The 21580-nt window shown below is 40.8% G+C and overlaps 1 protein-coding gene and 1 long non-coding RNA gene across 4 annotated transcripts in view; both read left to right on the top strand.

The window, feature by feature from the left end:
• The window catches only part of bab2 (bric a brac 2), a 28336-nt gene extending 9827 nt beyond the window's left edge, over positions 1-18509 (top strand). The window contains exons 3-5 of one of the 2 annotated variants that reach the window (XM_036814378.3): positions 16059-16137; positions 16209-16636; positions 17251-18509. In XM_036814378.3, the coding sequence (XP_036670273.2) occupies positions 16059-16137; positions 16209-16636; positions 17251-18210 (1467 nt within the window). In that variant the 3' untranslated portion in view covers positions 18211-18509. Of the gene's footprint in view, positions 1-16058; positions 16138-16205; positions 16637-17250 lie in introns of both variants that reach the window. The other variant, XM_036814377.3, reaches the window with a different exon arrangement.
• Positions 18510-19945: 1436 nt separating this feature from the next.
• Positions 19946-21141, top strand: LOC139352694 (uncharacterized). 2 transcript variants are annotated; one of them, XR_011603914.1, is made up of 3 exons: positions 19946-20116; positions 20677-20777; positions 20975-21141. It is a non-coding gene; the product is annotated as an uncharacterized lncRNA (long non-coding RNA). The 2 variants fall into 2 exon arrangements; XR_011603915.1 differs by lacking the exon at positions 19946-20116 and adding an exon at positions 20325-20438.
• The last annotated feature ends 439 nt before the right edge of the window (positions 21142-21580 follow it).

Genomic DNA, 21580 nt, shown 5'->3' with positions numbered 1-21580 from the left:
CACCCACCTGGCATTTTCCGCCCACTCTGTGCACCACCCACTTGAAAAGTGAGTGCAACTGCAGTTTCTTCTTTATGCGAATGCAATTTGCTGGAAAGGTTCGATTGCCGCAACTGCACTCCATGTGGTTTTCCTGTTTTCCGGCCGCTTGAGTCCTTTTGTGCATCCTTTGGCAGGCGGATAATTCGGCGTGAAATTAGCCGGCAAAGTGAGCGAAATCGAGTGGGATTTCAGATGGCTGGGACTGGGAATTTTCCGAACCGACTCCAAAAGCGAAGTCCATCCAGAGGCTTTCCATTCGGTGTTTGTTTATCTCGGCGGGCTGAGTCGCATCTGTAAACACAGAAACAGCATTTGAGGAATGGGCCTTTGAAGTTGCCTTTCCTGCATTTGATTTGTTATTTTATTACTCTACGAATTTTAACACATCTGCTGGAAATGCATCTGTGAATTATTAAATGTGTCTTGTATCTTGCATCTTGTATCTGCTGCCAGCGACGAACACATGTAAACGGAATGTTCTTTATTTTGTTGTTGTACTTTTTCCATCTCCTCCTCGCGCACACATCAATATTTATTACTTTGTGTACATTTGCCGAAGAACATATTCTTTTTTTTCCATTTATTTATTCTCCCTCTGCACTGCATTTCTTAATTTAGCCATTCCTCTTCATCTCCTTCGTTTGTGTTTTATTCCCTTCCTTTTCGGCCCTTCCTTTCCCTTCCCTTCCCCGCCACCAACTGCAATTGTTCTTTTTTCGTTGCACCCCCGCTTCGCAAAGAAGTGAACAAAGGAGGTCCAGAAAAAGGGGGTGAGGATCTGCCCAAATCGAATAATGCACCATACACTTAGAGAAATTTAAACTCTAGAACTGGTTTACCACATATTTAAATAAACGTTTAAACGGATTTCTTATAAATAAATATATTTATCATTAATATAAAACAGATCTGAAATACATTTGTAATCTTAAGGCATTGTAATGCTCTTTTTATAAACACATCTTCAGGTTTATAAAACATTGCCTAAGGAAACAATTTTAAATATTATTAAATTATAATATATTAATTGAAATCGCCTTTTTTAATACATTTTTCCCAGTGTATTTTCTTCTCCATATTTTCTCTACTTTTCTGCTGTGGCGTGTAATTATTACGATTGGATATATAATTTGTAAGGAGAAACATATGTTTTCATTTTAGTTTTTAATGTTAGTTTTGAGCTGCTTTTTCCTTAGCTGACTGCTGCTGTTTTTATTTATGCATTTTATTAGTTGTGTGTGTGTTTAGTTTTTCCAGAGTGGGAATGGGTATTACTTCTTATTTTTAATGCTCCCCGCTTAGCCCGCAGTCGGTGGAAATTGTTTGGAAAGCCATTGAAAGTTGATTTTTAATAGCTGAGCTCTCGGCGAATGGCAGATGGTTTTCATTTTATCTGCGCGCCCTAGCATCTGGAAATGGAAGTGCCTGGTCCAAGTAGGTCTGCCAGCCATCTATCCAGATACAGCTATCCACATAGCGAATGCATCCGCCAGATACACTCTGTGCACTCCGTACTTCCCAAAGCACCTGAGCACAAAAATGCAAATGCAAACGTCGCCGTCGTCGTCTTTTCCAGGTAAACAGCGACTCAGAAACTATCGTATTTACAATATTTGCTCAACGAATACATTTTCTATTCAATATTTATTTAACGGTAAACAGAAATGTCAACAGAAATGTGCTTAAACAAAAGATAAACGCTAGGTTCGTGGTGGACCACGCCCTGTATATATGGTGGCATGGAGTATGAGTATCTTGTATCTTGTATCTGATGAGATGCGAGTTTCTGCGGTTGTCCAATTGACACCATTTGCTCCTCAGCGCGGATTCTGCGGTGGCTTCTGTCGCCTGTTGCTGCGGGGATGTTGCATGTTGCTGCGGGGATGTTGCTGCCGCTGAGATGTTGCCGGCGTGGCGATGACAGGCCGCAAGCCACAGTTGCGCCCAACGTCTCAGCCAGTTGTCAGCGGGCCACGCACTTTTTGGTGTCACTGTACGAGTCTATTTGTCTGCCAGAAGCAACAGATGCAGATGCACTGAGCGAAAATGAAAGCCAAAATTAAAAAGTCTAAAAGAACAGTCTTGAATTGAAGTTCCTAAAAAAGTCCCATAAAAAGGTCACGTATTGTAAATTTTATATATTTATTTTATATATATTTAAGGTAGAAAATCGGAAACAATAATTTTTAAAAAATTTTAACCATCTTGAAAAATGGAATTATGTGTACCCGTCTAAGTTCGATATAATTCTTAGAACCATATTCTTGAGGTTAACAAGAGATTAAAAATCGAAAAAATTGAGGAAAATGTAAAAAATGGTATGAAAAACGAGTGGCATTTTCCATCTCACTTTTGAAAGCCTCTTTCTGGTTCTCATGAAACTTTTATTTTTGATCGCAGATCTTTTTCTCTGTGTACAACCTCTTTAGAGACAACGACAGCCGTCGCATTAATTCTTAAGCAATATTTATAGTTGTATTTTGTCAAATATTTGCACAGTTTGTTTTGTGCGCTGTCAAAGACATTTATCAAGAGTCTGCAAATGCAAATGAAAATGTGAATGCGAGTGGAACTGCAACTTACGGTTGCAACTGCTGCATTTGCATTTGCATTCGCATCTGTATCTGTATCTGCAACTGCAACTGCATCTGCTAATTGCCCCTAGTTTCGCTGGCGTTCTCATCGCCGTTTCGGCATTCATTCATTATATTGTCGCCTCGAGTTGTCTTTTTCCTCTGTGTGAGGTCAAATTTACTTTATTAATTACAACCGCAGCGGCAGAATCAGCGGCAACCGGCAGCAATAAATTTAAATGAGTCGCAAATGTGTGCCGCTCATTTCGGGAAACACACGACAAAAATTGGAAACTAAATGCTGCCTAATTTTTTAAATTGCCCCGCTTGGGGAACCGACTCGATTCGGTGACCCATCCATACCATATGCCATATACCACATAGCACATACCATATAGCGCATTATTCGCCTTATTCCAGGAACACACACACACAGGTTGCTACTTATTTTTCCATGCTCGCCATAATTAATTAAATATTTTCATAGCCCCGTGTGTTTGCCTACTTTATAATGGGCTAAGCAAAACTAAATAAATTTCGCGCCGGGCTATAATTAAATTTATGTGGCTGAGTCATTTTCGTGTGCGATGAATGGACGCCAACTTGGTCAATGGTCTATATGTCTATGTCTATCCCCTGCCCAAGTCGAAGTCGGGTCTTTATTCCATCTATTTATTTGTGGCTATATGGTGTATATGGTATATTAATTTATTGAAATGTTGCACAATGCCAGCGGGGAAATCGCCGAGTCAGTGGATTGTAATTTAGCAGTTCCCACAGATCTCGATGCATTTCTGCCGGTGATTAATTGCTCGTACTTATTATTATTCATTTCTGTGTGGCTGCTCTAAAATCTCAACTATTTTTCTGACATTTACCTGAGGTATTTGCGATTACTTAGGGGCCCCCGCACCCCTGCCCCTTGATTTTTGTATTTTATACATTTTTTGGCTGCCGAACAGGTCTTTGAACTGTTTTCGCATGTGCGCCAGATACAAGATACAATATACTTTTGTTTGGCTTTTTGTTCTCCGCTCGCTCTTATGCAAACGAGCATAATTACTCGAAATTAAATTCTAAATTTATAGTTTGGCATTAAGGCATTAAGGGAATGACTAAGAGACAACTCGGAGCCGTTGTGGGTGCGACTTTCTGGCTTTTTGAATTTTAAAATATTCGAGTGTTTCGCTTTACATTTTCTTGTTTGTAAACGATGCTGCGGCTGATTCATGTCATCAGATTATAATGAAATTGGTTTATTAGTGATAATTCGGGCTGTTCGCCGGGGAGTGGCGTTCTTTACTCAGGAGTCGTATGACTCAAGCCGTGAATTATGATATAATAAATTTGCCAGATAAAGTGCAAATGGAAATGAGGTGGTACGGGGGTTAAGCAGATCAAGCCAGAGTTTGAATGATGAATGGTTGTGTCTTTGTATGGGGATTTTATCTTACTAATTGCAACTACATTTCCAGATCGAAGTCCTATTTTCACCCGTGAAAACCCCATTACATAATCATTTGAAACCGATCTTTTTAGTGGGCAGCTAACTTGTGATTATTGTTCCTCGAAAGGCTTTTAATTAGGAACCTGGGCTACCGTCTTGCATGTAATTAGCCATAAATTGTAATTAATACGCTGCTGAATTATAAAAAAGTTCAATTGAATCCAACAATTAAGTGTGGCAGCGGCAAACTAATAAATACATATATAAATTACACGGCTCTGCCGCGGAACAGGCGCTCATGTCAATCGAAAGCCAACGCCTGCCGTGGTCATTAAAACTGCCACTCCCCCACGACCACTCCGCCCCCAGAAAATATATATGAAAAATACAAAAAGAATACAATATACTTAATCGCATATGCATAAAGCGAAGACAAAGGAACGACAATCCTCGCTGTAATTACACAGAAATTTAAATAATAATAAAAAGTGGGAAAACTTTTACGTTGATGACTCCCGCGCTGGCAAGCCGGCAATTAAAATATAAAATGTAAAAGAGCGAGTAAAAAAATCCAAAGCGAATGTCTGTACTGCGGGGATACAATAAAATATGATCGTGTAATTTTTTATAGTTTTAATTAATGGCTTTTCTTAGAGAGCTCCGCTCGTCTCGCCCCCCCATCGCATGTATTTTCCATTTCCATTCGCCTCGAATGTATTTTTGTGTTTTCGTCGGTCAGTTGAGCCACATTCGTAATTATATAGTTTTATTGTGAGCCGTAGTACGAAGGTATTTTTCACCTTTGTCATCGTGACGCTGGGGTTTTCTTTTCGCTTGGCCCGTAGCATTTCCCCCGTAACCATTTCCACTTCCATTTCCACCTTTTCGGGGTGCAGCGGAAATGAATGAAAAGTCGTTTCGATATGTTTTCCACTTCCAATCTCCTTTAGGTAATATCACCTGATCGATGAAATTCCAGTTTCGAACATTGCCTCGAGCTTTATTTATAGCCACCGAAAGTGGCGTTATTAATAATATTTATTTAAATGGTTACTTTATTAATCAAAGCTCTGTTACACGTGCGTTCTGATTTTGTATCTTCTTTTGTGCGAATCCGCTGTTGTTGTTGGCTTGTATCTTTTTTAGCAGCTCGTTTTTTGTCGCTTTGTGTGTTTATTTGCATTAATTATTAATTTGCTCGTTTGGCAGTTTGCGCATGCGCAAATGTTATAAAAACGGGGTACAAAACTCACACAAAAAAGAATCGAGAAACGGCGTCGAAATGTTTGAATTTAATTTTAATACATTTCGCCCGTGGCCAGCGATCTTGGATTTTTATTTTGATTTTTGTTTTTTTTTTCTCAGTTTTTTTACTTTTATTAGTGGCGTGTGGCGGCTGTCGAGTGAAAAATCAAATACAAAATTTAGCAGGGCTTAAAAATAGCTCTCATCCGATGGATTCGCTATAGGAACTATTTAAGCTTAAAGACTGGAAATACGGTTGTTTGGGGCAGCTAATTATACAACTCTCCGGGGGCCGGCGACCTAATGAGCCCCAAAAAAGCCAAAAAACAAGGTCTACATCAAGACAGCATCATCATTTAAGAGGCTAAATGAAAGCATTTCAATTGTCTGCATGAAAGCCCCTCGGAAAATGAACAATAGTTGGAACCCTGAACCGGCTTAACCCCTTTGTGCCCCCTCCTATGCTTTTTTCGGGGGGGGTTTAGGGGCTTAGGGGGTCTGGGGAACTCGTGACGCGACAATAATAAACGCACACACAGCCCATGCATTCATCATAATAATAATAAAATAATAAAAGTGTATACAAAAAGTGTTTTGTACGATATATCAAAGAACATCCCCGAAACCATCATAATAAAATCCATCTTGGCCAGCTGGCTACATCATAAACTCATGGCTGTATACACGAAAAAAAAAACTAAATAAATTCAGGGATGGCGCATTTATTAATCAAAACTATCTTGTTTGTTATTGCCATTGAGCGCGGCATATTTCTCGTCAATTTTAACTAATAAAATTTAATTTATTTAAATTTCAAACGCTCACATAGAGGCACATAAAAATCAAATCACAAACATTGTTAAATGCGGCTAAAATAAATACTCGAAGCGAAAGAAATAATGGAAACAAGCGAATATCTCAATAGAAATGAGAAGAAAAACACAGATTCGAAATAATTTATGCCCAATGGCCGAAAAAGACATAATAAAATGGCAGCATCAAAAGTTTCTTGTGAAACATACGCTGGAGTTGGTAAATCAGGTAAATCGACTGCGATTTACCCACTAATCGAGGGGAATCTCGGCCTAATCCGGCCGCCGACAGGTGGTCCAATATGCCCATCTAGAGACTGAGTATGCGAAAAGCAAATTACACAAATTTAGAAATAATAAAACTAAAACGTGTCTGCATAAATTAATTAATAAGTCAATTCCAAATGTGAATGTGGCAGTCGGACGAAAACGGAGACAAAGACGAGATACACAGATAAATTTAAATATATTACTGGAAGCTGCGAACTGCAGATAAGACAGAGTTCCCATTCGCTCCGTTCGAAGTGGTGGATGCCCTCTAGAAGAGGTAATTGCCTCCGCCCCCGGCCACCGACTAAGGGTTAAGCTGGATCCAACGGGCTCCGAGTGTATAAGCAACTTTTATGCATTATTCTTTTTATCGCTTTTACAGCCAACTTAACTGCCGGCCTCCTTTGACGCTTTCATTGTCTGTCATTTGCGTGCCATAAAAACACACAACTTTATAAAGAAAATAAACGTTGGGCATCTTAGTAGGAACAGACAAAAAAACAAGGAAATTGAAATCGGAAAATTTCCTCATCCATTTAAGTTTTCTATTCACCAACCACATAAATAAGGAAAACCTTTAGTGGTCCGCGGCAGCATCCGAAATTTCCGCTCGGCGGGCGACTCATTAAAAGTAAATAAAAAATCAGATACTAAAAACAATCGAGAAGCGTTTTGGGCGCTTGTTGAAAAAACGATGTTAAATAAATAAAAATATATAAATACACATCAAAACACAAATAAAATGGATATTCAAAGAGCAAACATCGAAGGCGCGACTGCTAAAATGCTCGGCCAGGCATTCGGACAATGGGGGTCGTGTAAATTTCTAAAGCCAACTATATGGACTGCCACGCCCCCAAATGGAAGACCAAGTTAATACACTCTGAAAAAAGTATTATTCCCGATGGATCCTACCATATATAGAGGGTTTTTGAGTTTTTAGTACATGAAAATATTGCTACAGAATATTTAAATTCCACTTTATTTGATCTCACTAAAATGAAAATATATTTTAGAGGGTTTTGATTCCTAAATAAATACAAATATTTTTTAATAATATTAAAGATTTCTTTAAGATGGATATAAAATATTGAAACAGCTTAAGTTTTTTACATTAAAATATTTTTTATAAATTTTAAGTTGATCTTTAGTTGGTCTAATTTCATTCGGTCACCTTCAAATATTTTTTCTCCGTGCAATCGAAAGTCTTTGCGTTCGGTTTCGCGTCCAGTTTGATTTATTTCTGCCAGCGAGGCCAAAAATAAATACCGCAAATAAATAAAAATCTAGTTTGGCATTTATTTATTTTATTAATTTGTGCTGCGCGTGTTGCTGCTGCTGCTTCTTTTTTTCCACTGCCACTGCCACTGAAAATGATTCACTTATTAAAATACTCGGGCGTTTAATATTTATTTCGAGCGTTTATGTAATGCCCGTTTTATTATTTCATTTTTCGTTGCGCTGCCTTAGCGAGCAAATTCATTTCACAACAATGTGGCTGCCTTTTGTTTATAATTAAACGCAGAAAGCGTATTTCTTAATTATTTATTTTATTGTTGTTTATTTTTAAATGGGCTACAGACAATTTCCTGCACTTCAAGCGAAACAAATAAAAGTGACGCAGCTTTTTGCGATCTGAGCACTACTTTGGCTTTTCGCCCCGTTCCCCCGAGAGCAATTGAAAAGCAAATCCGAGGGGGCATTATTAAAGTTCAGCAATGATTATACATGAGCTGAAAGTATATTTCCCCAGAGAAGATTATTGGCAGAGGAAAGAATGGCCTAGAACATCCTGGCTATCTAGATGGATGGATGCTCCTGGCATTTGTTGGCTGATCCAACAAAGGATGCCTCGACTTAAGCCTGTGTGCTAAGCCCGAGTCAAAGCCTCCTGCGCTTCTGTCGCAGGATTGGATTGGGCGGGAAAGGATTCCCGTTCTCGGAGTGGAATGGCGATGAGATCCGCTAATTGCCAGAGGTCCTAATGCAAATTTAATCCGTGTGTGTTGCGAATTATTTTCGCCGTCCGCAGACTGCAATTGCAAATCAATTGCAAACTGCAATCTCAGCTGCTCCCCCTGAGTGTGTGTGTGTGTGGGTGTGTATTTACATATGTAATGGTCTCGTGTGTCCACACACACACTCGCGCACTTAGTCCTCGACTATTATAATTATCTTGAGCAGACGGCGCTCGACTAAATCAATATTATGGCTGACTAATAAAGGTGTTGCCCACACACTCGCAGCTGCACGGATTTAGATACAGAATTGAATGTAGAAACAATCGCCGCAGGGCCAGCAGCAGATACATTCGCAGATACATTTGCAGATACAGTTACAGATTCAGATACAAATGCATTTGCAGTGGACGAACGTTTGACAGGTCGCCGGGAAAGGGCATTAGAAATAAGTTGGAATAATATAAATGGACTGGAGTTTAGCTACACTGGAGGAAAATAAGTGAGGAGGTTGGTCGAAAATATTCCAGTCCATAGTTGATTAAATAAGGACCTGAAAGCGACCCACTAGACTAAAAAAGTATATTCTTATTTCAAGGTTATCTCTGTTTATAACGAACTAATTAATCTTAATGTTAAATTGATATTGAATATTGCAAATTTTTATCTTTTCTTTATTAGAATATACTCTGTTATATTTTGTCTATTTTATTTAGATTAATATATATTTTTGGAAGTGCAGTAGCCTACATCCCACGCCTCATGAAAGATTTAGGCTCTGCCTGGACTGCTGTCCACCGGCCTTTAATGAGGCCTCACTCCGATTGGTTTTTATCCCTGATTTGTATTAATTACACGTACCTCCGAAGCCCTGGATGTCCGTAGGCTTGGCCCTGCCCGTTTTAGGGGGCCGTAGAAAAAACAATCAAATATGCATTTTAAAAGTTGCCCGACTTCGGACTCGGAGCTCCAGTTTCAGTTTTCAGTCGAGTTCAGTTTCGCTTTTGGACCCATCCGATCCGATCCTTTCCGACTCAGCTCGACTCGACTCCCCCATGGCCTGCAACTCAAACAGCAGCCAAAGCCCAGACCAAACCATATTTGTCTAACCTGGGCCACACACACATATGTCAGGGGGTTTTCGGAGGGGTTTCGGGGGTCTACGGGCCTCTATTTGCCCAGGACCCGGGTGCCCGAGTGCATGCTGCGCTCTGTTTTTAGACAGTGGGCGGCCGCTGCTCCTCTCTATGCTATTCAAAAAATTTAATGGCATTTTAAATAAGAAATTACACAGGCCGTGCATATTTCATAAGACTTCGTATGCGCCGGCGATGTTCGACGCGGCTCAGAGTTCGGAAAGTGGGGAAAAGATGGGGCGGGGTGGAGATGGGCCTCTCGACCCGACTCCCCAAAGTATCAAATGGAAAAACTGTGGCCCAAAAGCAAAGAAAAGCGTGCCACGGCTGCAAAATAGTTGCAGTTTTCCGCCTCAAAGCAAATGGCTTGAAGTAAAGTGATCGACGGGGTAATACCAATCAACAAGGGGAAGCAAAGGTTTTATTTCTGGTTAAAAGGGTAAAGATGTCAAAGATTTTTTTACTTAAGAAATCTATAAAATTACATTTTAAGTAAAGTTCTAATGATAATAAATATTATATTTTATCGGATCAGTACCTGTTCAATCTCTTATGTTTTACATATTTTAAAAATATTTAAGATTAACTGAATTGAAAGCGAAATATGTTTTGTATCTAACCTTTAAAATGATATCTGTTTTAACTTGATTATAAAGGGTACACATATATTTACACCCTTCACCAGCACATCATACCCCTAACTTTTCGCTAAAATAATGGCGGAATGTTAGCTGTAATTCTAGCTTTATATGGCCGAATGGACGCGGGCTGGCTAGGTTGCAAAAGTTGTGCTACCTTTTTGCATAGCTTTGGACTCATTTAATATTTATGTCTCTCTAAATATTAAATATTATTTCAAGGCTTTGCAGTGCGTTGCAGGGCCCCCTTTTCGCCTTTCGCCCCCCTTAGCTGCATTTCAGTTGCATTTGCAATTGCAGTTGCCGCAGTTTCTGCCTTTGAGGCATTCGATTGAGAAGCGAAAGCGTAGCATACATCAGAGCGCTTGACCGGAGTCGGATTTTCGCTTCCTGGCTTTTCTTCCTTTTTATTTAAACTTGCGAGATTTGCGCGCCCATGAATAATTAGTTAGTAAGTCCTTTCTTCTCCGGCTTCTGATGATGGAGGAGGCGTGTTTTCCGCTTTTTTCCGCTCTAGTCTGCCAGCTTATACAAGTTTAATATTTAATGACTGTGTGCAGCCGTTTTAACACTTTGTAGACTTTCTCCCCAGACCCCTCGCCCGCTTTCACCCCCCTTTTCTTCCAGTGAAAGCGCGCTTTCAATCAGCTCAAAGGACACGCAAGGCTCTCCGTCCAGTCCCAGGTCATTACATTCAACCAACAAGGGGAAAGGCGCGGAGATGCCCGTGTATCCTTATTATCCCCTATGCTAAAAACAATAAATTACTATTTGCAAGAGGTTAATTTTTACTTTGCAACTACAAGCCGGCAGAAATAACATGAGCAGCGACTGCAGAAGTTACAATTGCCCGACAACTGCAACAACCATAACAATGTCGGCAAAAGCTGAAGTAAATACTATAAACCCAGGGACGAGCTGGCCAGAAATGCCGGCCAAACACACACAATGTGAATGTCCTTAGGGATGGCAGAGGGTTTCGATTATCGATGGGGTCATTTTATGGGGTTTCTTAGTTTTACAAAAGGGGAAAGACACATACTTTTCAAAATTAATAAAGATTATTTTGATGGAAAAAAAGAGAAAATTAATAGGAAACGAAAAGTGTCACTAAAATGGTTTATGACCATGTAAAATATTTATTTTCTTACATTTCTGTAATAATAGATATGAAAATAAGTATATTAATAGGATAGTATTTCTAAAACAATCTAATAAGAATTACTACAAAGTTTGGAGAGAGAATCTATAGGTTATGAAGTAATTTCTATTAACAACTATATCTTTTAAAGATTCCTTTTACAATAGCTGTACCTCTAATAAATATAATATAATGCGATAGATATATATTCTTAGTGATGCATTAAATTATAACGTATAGAAAAATATTTATAATAGATATAGGTAGATACAATAGATCGTGTCACGGCGTCACCTCTGTCACAGTTCGCCCTTCCGAAAGTCCGAGTTCGCAGGACAGCCGAGCAAGACAACTTTTTGGGAGGGGTCAACAACAAAAGCAGCACACACAAGAGGGGTGTGGGCATGGGCATGGGCATCCAGGGGCGGGGGATGGCCGGGCAGAGGGGGTGCCTCGGATCGCGGTATTTTCGAGTTTCGAGGGTCTGAAAGAAGTCGGCGGCCCATTTGAATGTTTTATAGCAATTTCTGTTGTCGGCTGCGGTTGAAGTTGCTGTTTGCCGCTCCGCTGTTGCCAGTTAGTCGGCAACTTGACACACCTCAATGCACGTTGCACTCAACACTTGGCGTATAATTATTTATTACATTTAAATTATTGTTGCCATTGTTGAGAGGTGAGTTGTAGTTGTTACTCCAGCACAGTAACTTTCAGGGGGTTCGGGAGTGGAGTGGAGAGGTGGAAAGCGAGCTTCATGCACTCGCACTTGGCTTTATGATTGCTACAATTATTGTGGCCCCTGCAATTCCTTGGACTTGCAATTGTTTATTGTTGCTTGGCTCTCTTGCATTTCATTATATTCCTATTCCTATTCCCATTCCGATATATAGGTGCGGGGTGAAAGAAACCAGATATCGCACCCAAGAAGTACCTATCTATATACCCCGTATAGTACATACCCACAACAGTAGCTTTCGCCCGCCTCGCGAAATGTGTTTTTCACATTACTCCCATGAATAATGCATTGGGCCAATATGCATATTTTATGTGAAATTCGTGCAATAAAATACTATTAAATATTTAGTTGCCGTCGACGTCGACGTTTTTGTCTTGCGGCAAACAAAAAAGGAGCCAAGGAACCCTTGCCTTGGGTGTACCTCCCATTAGAAATTCGGGGGCCGCCACTGGAAGTGGGATTTATAAAAATGCAAATCGATTTGCGGCATCCCCGATGGAAAGTGTCAGTCCAGGGGACTCGATAATTGTAGTCTCGGGGGTCGTTATTCTTAAATGAATTATTTCTGGCGTCTTAGAAAATTAATGAATGGCACCGGACGAGCTGAGCTGCAGAACAAGAAGGTGCGGCTACACAGAGGAAAATGGGTTATAAGGTGTGTGATTTCTACAAAATCTTACTTTTTGAAAAACCCAAAAAACAATATCCTAAGACTTCAGATTTGTGAAATATAATATATATAAACATTGTATCCCTTTTTATAACATTTAAAATATTAAAAATTTAAAATAAATTTTGGGAATGTAAGATCTTAAGACTCTGTATGCACATTATAACTAGATAATAGATCCCCAAATATAACCATGGAGGAATAACAGTAGCTATTTCTAAAAGACAACGTGGCCAAGGTTGCCGGAAAAGGGGGCCGGAGTGGGTGGAAAAGTGGGTGACCCCAAAGTGGGTGGCATGCGTGCGACCGGCTGAGTAACACAAATAAGTGAATGAACAGAGAGCTACCTACTGTTCTGGCGGCCGGAAAGAGAGTGGAAATGCGGAAGTGGCGGAAAAGCGAGAGCTAGAGAGAGAAAACTAGTTGGCAGTAGTAATAGTGAAGGCTGAAGGCGAACAGGCGCCCAGGAAAAGTAAAAGCTGGCCCACAAAGCGCCAAGGAAATCGCAAAGTTCCTGCTAGTTGTGACGCACAGGGGCGGAGGTTGGTGGGGGGCTAGGGGGGCATGGGGTGGGAAAATGGGAAATGGAAAAGGGGGTCTTGTGGTGAGCAAGTTGCAGACAAGAGAAATAACAAACTTGAGACGCCACCACGGTGGAACACGAATCGAAAATGAATAATAAATAAAGTGTTATATAATATAAGAAATATACACAGCAAAAACGGCAGGAGGAAAACTACAGTAAAAGTTCTAAGGAAAGCAGGGGGGAGGGGGTGGCTAAGGATAAAGGACATGCCGGGGAAATGGGGAAAATGGTGTAGTTTTAGTGCTTTTCCAGCGGGGAAGGGGGCGAGTGCTGAGTTTATGTGCGCGCTTGAAAAATAAAATTAAAATTGCATTAGAATCCAAGGGGTATTACAGCCAAGGGGGGCGGTAGAGGGTTAAAAGGGGGTTGGGTTAACCCGCGATGTAGTGAAAACTTGAAGGCTGTTGAAAGCCAGGGGCGTGGAGGGGGGTGGCGAAAGGGGAGGGTAGTCTATGCATTTGGATTGATGGCAAATGCGAGTGTGGGGGCGTGTTATAAATTTATATTTTATTGCCAACAGACACACACAAAGTTATAGAAATCCATATATACCCAGATATACCCCGATATATATATATAGAGAACGAGATCCCCAAGTGTGGGTGCAAATAAAAAAGTATTGAAAACGTACAGGCCACGAAAAATATTTTCTTTGCGGGGAAAACAAAAATCAATAAATTTTTATAGAAATTTGTAGCAGCGGAAAAGTTAATTAAATAAATTATTATGTGAATGGGGCGTGCACACGATGAGTAATTGGCAAGAAGAAGAAGAAGAACAAGCTGTGGAAGAAGAAGCAGAGGCAGCAGAGCAGCGACGTCAGCAGCGAAGCGCCGCAAATTAAATTAAATGAGTTGAAAGAAAGTTGAATGCGCGCACACTTCGAATTTGTTTTTGTTGGGGCAGGGGCGTGGCAGGGGTCTGGGGGAAGGGGGGTAGCTGAGAGGAAATGCCAGCCAAGGGGAATTGAAAATTTAATTAATTAAACATTTTCGAGAGAGCTCGTAATATTTTATTATATGAATTGTACTATGCGCGAGTTTTATAATCGCCACTCTGAATGGATGAATGGCTGACAGGGGTTGATTAATCTCCGACAAATGCTAGAGAAGAGGAACTTTACGATCTCTACATCGGGAAAAATATGTTATATAACCGCCAAGCTTATAATTAAGTTAAAGGTCGAGATTTTCATCTGTTGGGAACCCACGTAACATATTGAGATTAAAATATTCTTGATATAAAAAATATTACAAGTTTTTATGAATTACAATCTCTATCATCTGTCATGAAATCTCTGTAACTCTTTAATAACTAAATATTCTAACCAATCTGCGGTAATTAGATACAAAAACCCCACAGATACACGACTCTATTTACCGACCAGTAATTCTTATATTTACAACCCACTAAAGTGCCCGTCGTAATTCACAGCCCCCTCCTCAAAACCGGTGGAAAAAACTCCGGCGTCATTAACAAAGTGTTTTACATAAAATAGCATTTTTAACGCCATTTTGTTTGCAGCTCGGCCGCATTTGTTACAGTTACGGCCACTGCGAACTGCCTGTAAAAATGTAAAAATGCTTCCGACTTTTCAATTTCAATTATTCATACGTTTTATGACCTTTCCTTGGCATGCAGAGTATGGAGTTTTTCCAGTTCGGCCCTGTTCCCGGCGCCTACTCCTCAAATATTTAAGACTTGCATTATATGTTCTCTTTATGCGCTGCATTTTTTCCATCGCTTTGTTTTTTGTGTTTCTTATATTTTTACCTCATGCTCGCTGCACATAATTTGTATTACGCCCCTGCATATAAAATGCATGGCTACGTGCGCGGAGGGGGCGTGGCCAGCCACTGGCCAACTGGCGAGCTGGCCAAAAGGAAGGCTTTATGGCCAGAGCCTCAGTTTCGGAGGCACGAAACGTGCATCAATTTAACTTTCCTATGCCTCCGTGGAGCAGAGCTGCAAAAAGCGAAATAAAAATGGGGATTCTCTCCATTTCAGTTTTTAGTTTTAGTTTTGGGTTTTAGTCCCAGCTCCCAGCTCCCAGCTCCCGGTTAACCCCTAAATGGCCAGCGTTTTTTGCCCGGGCCCACTGATTAATACGGCCGAAAGGGTTAAAGGCGGGCTCAATTAAGCGGCAACGGCGACTTCCCCCTGAATTCCTAATAATAGCAATAAATAAATGGCTTTTTGCACATTCCGCTGGCCGAAGCCGAAGCCTTTTGGCCGTAAAAAGCCGCCAAGACAATGGGGTCGGGATGGCCCCACTTTGTATACTAATTTGCTTTCGCTGGGCTCCCGGCTTTTCTCTTTGCATATGAAAATGCCTCCGCAACATTTATGGCAATCATAAACTTTTACGGCCAGCCACAATTCGTGTGCAAATGTCACAGGGCCAAAGAAAAACTAGCGATTGGGCCGAGTTTTCCTTTCCGCCTCAAAGAAAAATATAAAAAACAGATACCTGGTATGCAAAGTTTCCTAATTATTTAAGAGACCCGAGGAAGGAAATGTAAAAGGTTATGGCTGAGGAATATATTTCTCTTATTATGCTCAGGTGGCTTTTACATTTTAAGCTCTCAATGTGTGTCAACCATTTAGGGGGCTCTTTATATAATATATAGATATCACGTTAAAGATACTTTCATAAATATCTTGCAACATGTATAGGAGCTTTCTGGAGCTTAAAAATATTTTACAAAGTGTTCAAGTATTTTTATATAAGTTGTCTATATACCTTAGTAAATCCCCCTTAAATAGAACCTAACTAACTTGAATTTTCCCAATTTGCTTAATTCCAGGCCAAGATGATCGAGAGTGGAGGACATGGTGGCTGGATGGGAGCTGCAGCCGCGGCCACCGGAGCAGCTTCAGTGGCGGGTAAGTTCCAGAACTAAACCAGATTCCCTTTCAGCCTTTTCATAATGTCCGCGTGACGTGTCTTCCAGCAGATAGCTACCAGTATCAGCTGCAGTCCATGTGGCAAAAGTGCTGGAACACCAACCAGCAGAACCTGGTGCAGCAGCTGAGGTTCCGCGAGCGAGGACCCCTGAAGTCCTGGCGCCCGGAGGCCATGGCCGAGGCCATTTTCAGTGTCCTGAAGGAGGGTCTCTCCCTGTCCCAGGCAGCCCGCAAGTTCGACATCCCCTACCCCACCTTCGTGCTGTACGCCAACCGGGTGCACAACATGCTGGGACCCTCCCTGGACGGCGGGGCTGACCCTCGACCGAAGGCCAGGGGTCGTCCCCAGCGCATCCTGCTGGGCATGTGGCCCGAGGAGCTCATCCGCAGCGTCATCAAGGCGGTGGTCTTCCGGGACTATCGCGAGATCAAGGAGGACATGGGCGCCCACCAGTACGCCAACGGACAGGCCCATAATGTAAGTACTTATTTTACTAAGTTGATCTTGGGGTGTTTTTTAAAAATATATTTTTATTGATCTTGTTTAAGGCATGTTTTTAAGAATCTTAACTCACCATTAGTTAAGATTTATAATTTTAGTCTTAATATAATTTTGAAAAGTTCAAAACATTTTCAAATTCCTTGAAATATTTTTTTGCCTGATATTAATATAGCTATTGATTTTCTTAGAACATATTTTATAAGGCCATAAAATGTTATTTGAAATGGCTTAATAATAATAAACAATTTTCAATGGCAGGAATTAATGGCTGTACTAATTTTATTCAAGTCAGGTGGAATTCGTTTTTCGGTAAACAAAAAATGTAATTACATTATTTTAGAGGCGCCAAGGTCTAATTTCAACGTATATGCTATAAGCTAATTTATTTATAGTAGTTTTTAAAATAGCACATTATTAACGATTTATTGTTGGCGGTGATCTTATATTTGATATTGTTTACTTACTTTCTTAAAATATTTTATTTTCAATTATCTCTTTTTATATACCATATAAAGGGTGCTGTGGGAGAAGCTAACTTGATCCAATTTTAACCCACTTTTTCCCATCTACCCCCTTTTTACATATCCTAGCAAACCTATATAGGCGGAGGCACCACCTCGAATGGCTATCACAGTGCTGCGGCGGCCAAGATGGCGGCCCAGAACGCCTCGCTGGCTCCTCCGGATGCGGGAAGTCCCCTGAGCTCCATGACGGAGACCCTGCGCCGCCAGATCCTCTCGCAGCAGCAGCAGCAGCACCACCAGCAGCAGTCGCACCACCAGCAGCAGCCCTCGTCGCACCACCAGCAGCAGTCGCCCCACAACCAGTCCATGAACATGTACAAGTCGCCGGCCTATCTGCAGCGATCCGAGATCGAGGATCAAGTATCCGCAGCGGCGGCCGTGGCAGCGGCGGCGGCCAAGAACCAGCAGAGGGGGTCGGAGAACCTGCCCGATCTAAGTGCCCTGGGACTGATGGGCCTGCCGGGGCTGAATGTGATGCCCTCGCGGGGATCGGGCGGAGGAAGTGGCGGAGCGCCGCCTAACAGTGCCGCCTCCTATGCCCGCGAGCTGTCCCGCGAGAGGGAACGCGACCGGGAGAGGGAGCGGGAGAGGGAGCTGTCCCGCCAGTACGGCAGCCAGTCCAGGGGATCGAGTTCCGGTTCCGGCAGTGCCAAGTCCCTGACAGCCAGCCAAAGACCAGGAGCCGCCTCGCCCTACTCCGCCGCCCACTATGCCAAGCACCAGGCGAGTGCCTACAACAAGAGGTTCCTCGAGAGCCTGCCCGCTGGGATCGACTTCGAGGCCATTGCCAACGGGCTGCTCCAGAAGTCGGTAAACAAGAGCCCCCGCTTCGAGGACTTCTTCCCGGGACCAGGCCAGGATATGAGTGAGCTCTTCAACAATCCGGACGCGGCTGCAGCTGCTGCGGCGGCGGCCGCCTATGCGCCACCTGGCGGGGCAGCCGGGGGAGGAGCCATCCGGGAGTCGCCCCTCATGAAGATCAAGCTGGAGCAGCAGCACGCCACCGAACTGCCGCACGAGGATTGAATCCTGGGCAGGGGCGGGACAACGGGGGTGGCTCCCCCACACACACTGGGGTGGGGCGGGTTCTAGGTGAACCAAAAGAAAGAAAATTCAAGGGGGTGCTAAGTAATCCTTGGATAATCCAGTAAGTAATTATGGTTTAGTTTGTAACATATATACGTTTACAGAGGAAAAAATATTTAATCAAACCACATTTTATTTAAAGAAAGAGTAACAAGAAATAGTAAAAATATGTAGGAAAGCCTAACAGCCCATGTAAAATGTGACTGATAAGTAATAAATATCTTAAATGAGTAACAAAACACACATTGGTTATCAAAAAATATTCAAATAAGATTACTTTCCTTAGCAAAATAGCCCGAAATGTCCAAAGATTACTGGCACCTAGAAATATCTGCCCGAATACAAGAACCACCCTAGGACCCAAAATATATATACAAGAAACCACAAACATATTTGGACTGCTACTTGAACCCCAACGTTTTTAGTGTTTAGTGCTTAGTTGAAGTTGCTAACTGGTTTTTACGCCTAGGCTAGTTTTAGAGCGTAACGAGGATGGTATAAAGTATTAACCTATTATTAAAGCACACCCCAAAACACAACACACACATGCATACTTCGGAACTTTCCTGTAAGGATAGGATCTCGTACTTGTCTTATTTATTTTCGAGAGAATTCGTTGCGTTGATTGCCTTTTTTGCCACGCGAAAATAATAATAATACTAGGATTACGATTAACAATAAACGCAGCCGTAAACATTTAAAGTTACGATTAGAGACTTGTGCATTTCTTAAATGTAGCTTAACCCTAGAATAGTCCACAAATACAAAAACACACTGAATGTTGTCAAATCCGGTAATTACAACTTTATATATATAATACGTATATACGCAAATACTTTAGATACATAAACCCAAACACAGATAGAGGTGCATACCCATACGCACGTACACATACTTATATTAATGGTATTTCCAAATGTAACTGTAAATAATGTACAAATTTCCATAGCTTTAGGCTTCGACTTAATCTTAGACTTACCCCCAAAGCCCCTTCGCAGCACTTCTTCTATGGTAATCGTAAATTGTATTGTAAATGAACGAATGAGCAAACAACGCAGGCAGCATCACATTAAATTTGTGCTAATTTTATGTAAACAATCACACAATCACACAGACACACCCATACACACACCATAGCACACACACACTCGACTGTCAGATATATGCATACCCTGCAGTTCCAAAATTGAGTTAAGCGCCCAATCATCACGAAGCCGACTGCGACGTCGGCAGAGAAGCCAGCGATGCCGGCAGAGCTGAGCGCAACGGCGGCAAAGCGACGCGCTCTCAGTCGGGTCCGCAAAGAGAACGCACAAAAAAGTAATTTTGGGCTCTCCCTCTCTCGTCAAGTCTCAGACGAAAAAGTGCGCGTGAAGGGAAGGAGGCCCAGCAACTAAAATATATAGACCTTTGTGCACCCTTGCCTTTTGAATAATGCGACATTTGTTCGTAAATGTTAAACTAACGATTTAAAATAATAGGTTTCTGTTTTAAAATATTTGTATTTCTTAAACAAATTTATATGTTTATTAATATAATTTAATAATATGTAAAGTTTTAAAAATATATTTTTATAAACCGATTTGCATAGTCGAATATGTCTATAAATACCCTGCTTTTATGTGCAAGATGCATAGACCAAACGGGACATGCAAAAAAAACAACAACGGCTTAGCGGAATCGTTGTTGTTGTTGCTTGTTGTTTTTCTGGAAGGCACGCGCCTTTTTTCGTCTTTTCACTTGCGTTTACTTTAGTGAAGGAGTTAGAAGTTGAAGCAAACATACCAGCAATTTACTAAATTAAATTAAATTAGTGCCTTAAAAGTGAAAAAGAAACGATTCCCAGGTAAGTCTGTCGCAGACTAATAATATTGAAAACAGTGAGAGTAAAAAACAAGATAATCTATATTTAAAATAAGGGAAATACAAGATTCCCAAAATAAAACGTGGCGGAAAAAAAATAGCTGTGAAAAATATTAATTTTTGACGTGGAAAGCAACAAATGGTGCATATAATAAACAAATCTGTGAAAGAATTTAAAAATCTTATTGAGTGAAAAGTTTCTAGGGACAAAAAATAAGAGATGTTTGTTTCTAAAACTTATATTTGTGGTTAAAATTCGATAAAAATGAATATTAATAACATTTAACAACAATTCTTACTTTTGTGTACGTATTTAAATAAAAATCTCAAACATCTCCAATTTTCAGTTCCTGGAAAAGTGTTATTTTTTTTCCGCAACTGCAAAATAAATAAATGTTTTAATAAATAATATAAAATACATAAATAATGTGTGGTTTATTTTTCGTAATAATTGTTTACAACAAAATAAAATAAATCAAGTGACCGAAAACAAAAGTTTGCTAATTTCTTCTCGATATTTTTTGCATTTTCTTATATTTTTAGACAAGGCTGAAGGTAAATCTATAAAAAAATGGAAGGCTAAATCGTTCCATCTTAAGCATATTATCCGAGGAACTTGTTCTGTCCCACAACTTACTTATTAAGTAAGTTTTTATTGAGGCTGAAAGTAACTATTGTTTGTAAGTTTAATTTTTAAAAGACTTCTGGGATTTTTACATTGAATGCCAAAGATAACATTTCTTTTATTATAAATAAATCTTACAAATAACGATTACTTTCGGTCACTCGTTTTTATTCTCGTCTTGTTTTATTTTTAAAACTAATTTTTTTCTAATACTAGATGCAATCGCCCTGGTCGATCCCTCGGAGCCTCCCGAAAAGGCGCTGCAGAAGGCAATGCGGTGCGTTAAAAACCAGATGCTGAGGAGGAGGTGCCAGCGACCCCGATAACACCGGAAACCCCCGAGCTCAATTTTTAAAATAAACAAATAAAAATAAAAATTACAACTGAAATTTTTTTTGCTGCTAAGCGCTCAACGTGCGCTGAAAGTGCGCTTTTTCGCTGCTTGAATGAGCGCTCAACGTGTGCTGAATGTGTGCTTTTATCGCTGCTCAATCGAGCGCTCAACATGTGCTGAACGTGCGCTTTTTCAGCTGCTCAAACGAGCGCTCAACATGTGCTGAACGTGTGCTTTTTCAGCTGCTCAATCGAGCGCTCAGGAGGGTGCTCAAAAAAGCGCTCAATGAGTGCTATTTTTTGAGCACTGATGAACCCTAGGACATGCCTATGTTAATTTCAGCACATAGCTCCATACAAATTGTGCGCTCATTGAGCGCTGAGTGATGAGCTTTTTGCAGTGATTGAGTGCTCAATAAGCGCTGAATGGTACTGCAGGGTATGTATTGTCCGTACTCTGTGAGTGAACTATTATTATTATACCTATTA

The sequence above is a fragment of the Drosophila suzukii genome, chromosome 3 (genome assembly GCF_043229965.1).
Source record: "Drosophila suzukii chromosome 3, CBGP_Dsuzu_IsoJpt1.0, whole genome shotgun sequence".
NCBI lineage: Eukaryota > Metazoa > Arthropoda > Insecta > Diptera > Drosophilidae > Drosophila > Drosophila suzukii.
Note: the sequence above shows the minus strand (reverse complement) of the source record. Positions and strands in the feature narration are given on the sequence as shown.